The sequence below is a fragment of the Bos taurus genome, chromosome 19 (genome assembly GCF_002263795.3).
Source record: "Bos taurus isolate L1 Dominette 01449 registration number 42190680 breed Hereford chromosome 19, ARS-UCD2.0, whole genome shotgun sequence".
NCBI classification, from domain to species: domain Eukaryota; kingdom Metazoa; phylum Chordata; class Mammalia; order Artiodactyla; family Bovidae; genus Bos; species Bos taurus.
The window spans coordinates 42,626,021-42,635,464 of NC_037346.1; the positions used below are offsets into that span (position 1 = coordinate 42,626,021).

At 52.3% G+C, this 9,444-nt stretch overlaps 1 protein-coding gene across 1 annotated transcript; it reads left to right on the forward strand.

Annotated features, from left to right (window-relative positions):
• Positions 1 to 1,973: 1,973 nt before the first annotated feature.
• On the forward strand, positions 1,974 to 4,467 carry HSD17B1 (hydroxysteroid 17-beta dehydrogenase 1). Its single transcript, NM_001102365.1, is given in 6 exon segments — positions 1,974 to 2,649; positions 2,763 to 2,930; positions 3,074 to 3,253; positions 3,435 to 3,528; positions 3,957 to 4,134; positions 4,217 to 4,467. Coding segments are annotated over 6 exon segments (954 nt in total). The 5' UTR covers positions 1,974 to 2,552; the 3' UTR covers positions 4,454 to 4,467.
• The last annotated feature ends 4,977 nt before the right edge of the window (positions 4,468 to 9,444 follow it).

Below are 9,444 nucleotides of genomic sequence, written 5' to 3' on the forward strand. Positions count from 1 at the left end.
TGTATTCAGGCTAGAAGAGGTAATTAAAACATTCCTTCCAAATCTAACTTATATCAGGTTATCACTGTGCTTAGTGAAGAATCTTTTCATTTTTCACTTAGGCTAGTCTGGTTAGTGTTCACCCCTGCTGTTTCAAGCAGAAGGGATAAGTCTTTATATTCCTAAGAGTTTCTAAACTGCAAAAACAAAACCCTAGAAGCAACCATTAAATACAAATATTTAGAAAGCTAAAACATTTGCTAATGATGAGAAACAGAATACTTTAATTTTTAAAATTTATTTATTTGGCTACCCTGGGTCTTAGCTGTGACACGGAAGATCTTCCGTCTTCCTTGCGGCGTGTGAGGTCTTTAGTCATAGCATGCAAACTCTTAGTTGTGGCATGTGGATTCTAGTTCCCTGACCAGGGACTGAACCCAGGCCCTCTGCATTGGAAGCAGGAGTCTTAGCCACTGGACCACCAGAGAAGTCCCAAGAACACTTTATGATTTGAGAACACTCCTAGTTGAAGAAGAAAGTGTAAGGATATGGCGCGCTCACACGTGCTTAGTCAAGTCCGACTCTGCCACCCCATGGACCGTAGCCCCCCTGGCTCCTCTGTCCATGGTATTCTCCAGGCAACAATATTGGAGTGGGTTGCCATTTCCTCTTCCTGTGGATCTTCCCTACCCAAGGATCAAACATGAATCTCCTGCATCTCCTGCATTGGCAGGCACTGAGCCACCTGGGAATTCCAAAGGATGTGGCAGTAGTTTTATAATGATAAAACATTGAAAAAAATGAAAAAGGTGAATCTTACATCAGTGGCATATCATTTCTAAAGTGCCAGGACATACAGAATCTTAAGAGACTGTGTCTAGCTGAACTATTTGACATTTTTCTGCTGGTGTGACTTTTTCTTTTTTGGCTGTGCTGGGTCTATTGCTGTGTGAACTTTTCTCTAGTTTCAGTCATGGGGGTTATTCTCCAGTTCCAGTGACGGGCTTCTCACTGTAGTCACCTCTCTTGTTGCAGAGCAAGGACTCTAGGGCACATGAGCTCAGTGGTTGTGGCTCCCGGGCTTTGTTGCTCCGAGGCGTGTGTGATCATCCTGGATGAGGGATTGAACCCATGTCTCCTGCGTTGGCAGGAGGATTCTTTACCACAGAGTTATCCAGGAAGCCCTGATGGTGTCACTTTGAAATAGTCTAATAAATACTCCTTTGTCTGGAACAAATAATCATTTAATTTAGGCCAGGGGAAAATTTACAGAATACAGAACACATTTCCCTGAAGAGACAGGACATCCCCAGGGGAAATATCTGGCATTTATTCCATTCTTTGTTACTGAAAAATGTGTCTGGTTAACAAAAGTTTGTTATACTTTACGCGTAGCTTAAATTAAAATCAAGAGCCTGGCAGCATTCTCCAGTCCAGTTTCTGAGTGCTCATCTCCAAGTATCCAATATTCTTAAAAGAACTCTTTGATCAGACCCTTGCCCAGTTAGAGATTTAACAGTACTTGGGGACTACAATATGTCCCCTTTCTCTGCTTTTTGATTTCTCTTTTCTCACCCTAATGTAACAAGCTGCTACAGGTTTTTACCAAAATACCTGTTTGGTATTGTTTTGAAAGTGGGTTATTCTGCATTACCAAAAGCCTTCCATCACATTAGAATGGGTCACATTAGCGTCTAACTAGCACATGGCCACATCATGTCTGCTGCAGTGATTTTTGCCACTCAGCATAGTTCCTATATCTGTCATGTCCTTGTCTCTCAAAACACCATCTATTAAGCTGATCAGCTCGTCTTCACTCATTGGTTCGTGTTCACTCCCTCCAAGGTTGGATTACATCCCTCACCAGTCAAAGCCAGATCAGGCTGCTTCCTGGCTCACTCAGCCACCAAGCTTCCTCAGCTTTAATACTAACTCCTGATCTCTGAGGCTTCCCAGGTGGCGCAGTGGTAAAGAATCCACCTGCCAATGCAGGGGACACAAGAGACATGGGTTGGATCCCTGGGTCAAGAAGATCCCCTGGAGTAGGAAATGCAACCCACTCCTGGAGAATTCCATGGACAGAGGAGCCTGGCTAGCTACAGTCCACGGGGTGGCAAAGAGTCAGACACCACCCAGCAACTGAACACACATATACACACCTGACCTTTGAACCAAGAATACCCTTCCAAAACACTTTCACACCCTCAGCCGCTAACTTTGGCAAAAAATTGTCCCTGTGATACAGAGGCTTGCTGGGACAGAGGCTTGCCAAGGCAAGATCTGCCCAGGGCACTCAGCGCCCACATGGGAGCTTCATACCTCCTGTGTGCAAAACTTCACCCTCCCTCTGACTAACAACTTAAAGAAGGGGCTTTCTAAGCCAGGGGCCCTCTTCTCTGCCTTGACCTGGAGAGCAGGCCAGGGACCCACAGGAGGGCTCAGCCTTGAGATTGTGCTGCAGACATAATAAAGGGGTGGGGACCCTGGTGGGCAGGGGCGGAGCGAAGCAGGTGATATCCATCCCCGGAGACCAGAGCCCAGCATATCCGGGATCTCTCCCTGCGCACATCCCAATGGACCGCACTGTGGTACTCATTACCGGCTGTTCCTCCGGCATTGGCCTACACCTGGCCCTGCGACTGGCGTCCGACCCGTCCCAGAGCTTCAAAGGTACCTGATGGAACGGGGTGGAGAGAAGGGAGCAACTCCTTCCCGGCCTAAGGGGGCCTAAGTAAGGCTGAAAGACCGGAATTCAGAGCCTTGTCCTCTCCCTGAACCTCCAGTGTATGCCACGCTGAGGGACCTGGCGTCACAAGGCCCACTGTTGGAGGCCGCCCAGTCCCGAGGGTGCCTTCCCGGCTCCCTGGAGACGTTGCAGCTGGACGTGAGGGATGCAGATTCCATAGCCGCTGCCCAGGCACGCGTGACCGAGGGCCGCGTGGACGTGCTGGGTGAGCCTCCCGGCAAAACAAGCCCGAGAGCCTTCTTCACTCTGTGTCCAAACCAAGATGTCCCGAAGCCCACGGAGCACGGGGGGACGGGCGGGAAGGAGGGCCGTGCGTGAGGCGGCAGGGTCGGGTCTCTCTCCCCGCAGTGTGTAACGCAGGCCGGGGCCTGGTGGGGCCGCTGGAGGCACACAAGGAGGGCAGCGTGGACGCCGTGCTGGACGTGAACCTAACGGGGACCGTGCGGATGCTGCAGGCCTTCCTGCCGGACATGAAGCGCCGCCGCTCGGGACGCATATTGGTGACCGGGAGCATAGGCGGCTTGATGGGTGAGCGGAACGCGGCCAAGGGCCAGAGGCGCGCGGGGCGGGGGTGGCTCAGCAAGAGCGATGGGGAAGAGGGTGTCCAATAAAAGGGGAGGGGCCTGGTGAGGCTGCCCCGGGACCCTCCGGCGCCACTCCCCGCGGACCCCTTCCCGGACGCGCCCCAGCAGACTCCTCTCCCTCCCAGCGCTTCCCTTCAACGCCGTTTACTGCGCCAGCAAGTTCGCGCTCGAGGGTTTGTGCGAGAGTCTGGCGATTCTGCTGCAGCCCTTCGGGGTCCAGTGAGTCACTGCCCTGCCCCGGGGACCCCCTGACCCCTGACTTTGGGAACCTCAGCACCCCATCTTGTTGGAACCGCTCTCAGGCATTCTCCCCAGTGCGGCTCCCGTTGCTTGTGCGCCAGGCACAGTACAGGCGCTTGGCGCGCGTCCTCTCGTTCCACCTGTCCACCCTGCTGGTGAGGCGTCGGTATTGGGCAGCTCAGGCCCAGAGAGGCTCGGTGACTGACCCAAGGTCACACCGTTTTAAGTGACCCGGCCAGGTTGGCATTCTGACGCCAGAGCCTCTCTCACAACCTCCAAGGGATGTGGGGGCGCTTTTCCGGCTGTAAACCCGCTTTCAAATAAATGCTCGCAGCCCGAGCCCCACTCAGGCCCTCCCTTCTGGGCTTGCGTCCGCCCGCGCTCACTCGCCGCTCTCCGGCCCGCAGCGTGAGCCTCATCGAGTGCGGCCCGGTGCACACCCCCTTCCCCGAGAAGGTGGAGGGCGGCCTGGGCGGGATGCTGGACCGCGCGGACGTCGAGACTCGCGACCTCTTCAACCGCTACCGTCGCCACTGCGAGAGGGTCATACGTGAGGCGGGTCAGGACCCGGAGGAGGTGGTCGAGGTAAGGGCCGAGCAGGACTGCGGGAGCGGGGGTGGGTTCTCCAGCCCAGCCCCGGCCAGCGCGCCTCCTCCCGCTGCTGCAGGTCTTCCTCCAGGCGCTACGCGCCCCGCGCCCGGCCCTGCGCTACTTCACCACCGAGCGATTCCTGCCACTGGTGCAGCTGCGCTTCTCTGACCCCAGCGGCTCCAGCTACGTCGCCGCTGCGCACAAGTCAGCGTTCCACGACAAGGCCGCCGAGGGCTCCGACGGCGCCGGGGCGGAGACAGAAGCCGGTAAACTGGAGGCATCTGAGCTCCGCGCTCCTCTCGCCCCGCAATAAAGGCCTAATCCGCTGCTGTCTCCCGCGCTCTCCTTTGCGGCCCCGGGGGGTGGGGTGCGTTTGGGTAACGGAAAGGGGCTTTGACTGGGCTGACCTACGTGACCACGGGCGCGCACAGTGGGTGGATGATCGCGAAAGACGGTGTTAGCCCGAGTGATACCTCCGGAAACCGAGGCCCAGAAAGGGGAGGAGCTAGCCTAAGGTCAGGCCTCAAGTTCCCCGAAGGGCAGGTAGAGCATTCCCTATATTCTTGGCGTAGGGGTGTCTGCAGCCATTGGAGTTAGGTGGACCTGGCGGGGGAGAGTCGGCTTGTAACGTGGCTCCCAAGAGTCACGGAACCTTAGGCAACGTTCTGACCCTCTCTGAGTCTGTTTTCTTACCTGAAAAATGGGTATGATACCTATGTGGGGGCTTCTCAGGTGGCGCAGTGGTAAAGAATCCGCCTGCTAATGCAGGAGACACTGGTTCGGTCCCTGGGTCAGGAAGATCTCCAGAAGGAGGAAATGACAAGCCACTCCAGTATTCTGGCCTGGAGAATTCCATGGACAGAGGAGCCTGGAGGGCTTACAGTCCATGGAGTCACAAAGAATCAGACACAACTGAGCGCTGTAGGCACACACATATCATGGATTGTGGTAAGAATGAACTGAGATAGTGCCTCAAAGTGCTGGTATTAGAGGTCTTAATAGCAGGCACTAACACTGTTACTACTAGGGGTATTACTATTGTCATTGTGTTTCCCTGTAGAAGCCAGATGCGTAAAAAAGAAACAAGGCTAAATGAGCAAAAAGGAAACAGCCCCACTCATCCCCTCCTTGCCCCCTGCCCTAGACAACACTCAACAGGAGGGATCCTGACCCACCCAGAAGCTGACTCACCAGGAGGTCTAGCTGAGGCTGCAGACCTCCTTCCGGAAGCCGGCAAAAGGAGCTGGAGTGGCAGGAGCCACTGAAAGGGCCTGCAGGGTTGCAGAGACGATCTGATTTCCTCTGAGGTTGGGGCTGGAGGAGGGGTGGAGACAGAGACTAGATGGGGAGGTTGCAAACAGAGGAAAGTAGTAGGGATGCTCCAGGAGGAGCTTAATAAAGAAGATGCATTAGCGGACTCGTCAGGTACGAACACACAGTACTCTGGGTAATGGCACAGGCGCCTTGCACGATAATGTCCAGAGGCATCCTATTTTGGAGGACAGCTTTCTCATTAGAGACCTCAGGACGGGCTTTGTTGGTTATCATTTAAGGCTTGCTAGGTGCCGTCAGTAAGGGCATGTGTGTGCTGTAACTTTCCCCAGGCCAAAGGAGGGAACAAAGACCGCAGTCTAATGATTTGTGACAGTGAGCACAGAATGCGCTCACATGGCCCTGAAGAGAAGACGGCGGCAGGCTTAGGTACTTGACCTGGTTGTGCATGCCATGCGCATTGACCAAGGACGCAGCACTGTCAGATGTGAGCACGGGGCATGGTGGGAGGTGCTGGGTATGCCGGACCAGACCTTCATCTTCTCTCTCCTTTTTTTGGCCACGTGACTTTTGGGATCTTAGTTCCCTGAGCAGGGGTCAAACCTGCACCCTCAGCAGTGAAAGAGCAGAGTCCTAACCATGGGACCATCAGGGAATTCCCACCTTCTTCCCTTTTTTAATGGTGCATGGTCCACTCCAAGTAGAGTATGTTTCAACAACCAATCCATCACTGGCTGGGAACTCCGATGGATGCCCCCTGACTCCTTTGGCTGTTCCTTTGGGCATTGTGTAGACCACATAGGTCATGCTGTTACTGCATGAACCATGTCACTATATTTCAAGGGCAATTGGGTATTCTTGGCAATACGCCATCCCATCCAGGCTCTTCAGTGATTGCTTTTTCAATGCACCCAATCTGTTGTATCTACTGAAGGGTCAGTTTCTAGAGCTTGTACCTAGGCAGGGGATCAGCTTCCTGATTGCTAGGAGATGTCAGTGCCTTATGAACCAGAATGTGGAAAACGGTGAGGACCATCTCAGGTTCTTGCATACGAACACAAGTGTCTTCACACATCTTGACCTTACCAGGGCTTATCCATCTCTCAGCTTCCCCTTGTCCAAGCTGTAGGGTAAACCCCTTTATTTATTTTTATAATCGCCCGAGTTTATTCATGTTTCACCAACTGTACAGGCAAGTGAGTGTGTGTGTGTGCACGCAAGTGCAATTCTTTAATTCATTGTTTTAGTTTTGGTTCAGCTGGGCCTTCATTGCTGTGTGCAGACTTTCTCTACTTGTAGCGAGCAGGGGCTTCTCATTACAGTGGCTTCTCTTGTTGCGGAGGGGTTAATCGTTTAGAACAGCACAACTGTTCTGCATTCAGCCCATTGGCTGCTGCAGTTCCTTCCTGTTTCCATCTTGATGATGTCATTGTTGGGCAGAATAGCAACTGCAGTCCAAGTGGGTGGGGTACCCTGGTTAGACCCATCTGTATACCAGGCACCAGCGGGGACCCCTGCTCCCACCACACCTCTCTACGAGCTGCAGGGGCCACTCCAGGTATAGAGGCATCTCCACATTCCTCAGGGCCAAGTAGCACTTTGAATGTCTAGAGACAGTGGACTGGTACACAAGGTACCCTTTTGTTGCAAATGGCCACTTAGGTAACATGGGGGTTGAATCCTGGCAAAGGTGGGTTGATAGAACATAGTCTCAACCCTGCTCTTGACAGGGAGGGAAGTTCTTACCATGATAGACTATTCTTTTCATGAGAGGCTCTACCTGATGGGGTGTTCTGTGTACACTGCAAGGAGGCTCTATGGGGGTGTATTGGGGTTTGTCCCCTCCCAGAGCTAGGGTGCTCTCGCCTTCTCTTGTCTCTGCCGCCATGTGTTTGGAGTCACAGATGCCTCTAACTCCAATGGTGTCCCTGCCGGGAGAGGCCCAGTGCCTTGATGTGTTTCACTGGTATTCTTGCTGTCTCAAAGGTGGCTTGCTGCCCTGACCCCCAGCCCCACGTGTGCTTTCTGTTTACCAGGTGGGATAAGGGATGGAGGTACCAGGCCGGGTGGGGAATAAAAGTCCCTCCAAATCCCCCACAAAGGCTTGCACCTCTTTCTTGTTCTTAGGAGTTGGAAAGGCTTGTAACTTATCAATCACAGCTTCCGAGACACGAAACTCTATGGGGTTGTCTGGGCCTTGAATTTTCTGAGGGCTTACCACCCATCCTCTCCTCACTGATGTTCCAGCAACATCTGCAGAAGGTCCTGAAGCAGAGGCAAGTCTGCATATGTTAACATTATATCATCAATGTAATGGGCCATTTTACTGATGTGGGGAAGGAGTATAAAGACAAGTCTGGGGCTCCCATCCCACGACATGTGGAGGGGTTGTGCAAGTGACCATTGGGAAGCCTTGAAAGGTCCATTGTCACTCCTCCCACATGAAGGTAAGTTGATGCCAGGTGTAGAGTGAAAAAAGCATTTGCTAAGCCCAGTACTACATGGTAGGTTCCTAAGATGGCAGGGGTGGCATTGTTGGGCACAGCCACGTGCATGGGGGCTTGTTCAACTCTCCTTGGCCCACAGTCAGCTGCCATGAGCCATCTGGCCTTTTTAGCAACTGTACTGGGCTGATGAAAGAATTAAGGGCAGGGTGTACCATTCCCATGCAGTGCAGTTCTAGAATAGTTTCTTCTGTTTAATTCCTTAAGCCCTGCCCACTTGACAGTTACCGTTCATCCCCTACTGTTCCCAGTTGGTGTTGCTTCATCGCTGGTTCGATTACTTTAACCCTGATTGACTATGCCAAAGCCTTTGACTGTGTGGATCACAATAAACTGTGGAAAATTCTGAAAGATAGGAATACCAGACCACCTGACCTGCCTTTTGAGAAATCTGTATGCAGGTCAGGAAGCAACAGTTAGAACTGGACACGGAACAACAGACTGGATCCAAATAGGAAAAGGAGTACGTCAAGGCTGTACATTGTCACCCTGCTTTTTTAACTTATATGCAGAGTACATCATGAGAAACGCTGGGCTGGAGGAAGCACAAGCTGGAATCAACATTGCTGGGAGAAATATCAATAACCTCAGACATGCAGATGACACCACCCTTTTGGCAGAAAGTGAAGAAGAACTAAAGAGCCTCTTGATGAAAGTGAAAGAAGAGAGTGAAAAAGTTGGCTTAAAGCTCAGAAAACTAAGATCATGGTATCTGGTCCCATCACTTCATGGCAAATAGATGGGGAAACAGTGGACACAGTGGCTGACTTTTCCTGGGCTCCAAAATCACTGCAGATGGTGATTGCAGCCATGAAATTAAAAGACACTCCTTGGAAGCAAAGTTATGACCAACCTGCTGCTGCTGCTGCTGCTAAGTTGCATCAGTTGTGTCCGACTCTGTGCGACCCCATAGACGGCAGCCCACCAGGCTCCCCCATCCCTGGGATTCTCCAGGCAAGAACACTGGAGTGGGTTGCCATTTCCTTATCCAATGCATGAAAGTGAAAAATGAAAGTGAAGTCGCTCAGTTGAGTCCGACTCTTGGCGACCCCATGGACTGTAGCCTACCAGGCTCCTCCATCCATGGGATTTCCCAGGCAAGAGTGCTGGAGTGGGGTGCCATTGCCTTCTCTGTGACCAACCTAGACAGCACATTAAAAAGCAGAGACATTACTTTGCCAACAAAGGTCCGTCTAGTCAAGGCTATGGTTTTTCCAGTGGTCATGTATGGATGTGAGAGTTGGACTATAAAGAAGGCTGAGCACCGAAGAATTGATGCTTTTGAACTGTGGTGTTGGAGAAGACTCTTGAGAGTCCCTTAGACTCCAAGGAGATCCAGCCAGTTCATCCTAAAGGAGATCAGTCCTGGGTGTTCATTGGAGGGACTGATGCTGAAGCTGAAACTCCAATACTTTGGCGACCTGATGTGAAGAGCTGACTCATTTTGAAAAAACCCTGATGCTGGGAGGGATTGAGGGCAGGAGGAGAAGGGAACGACAGAGAATGATATGGTTGGATGGCATCACCG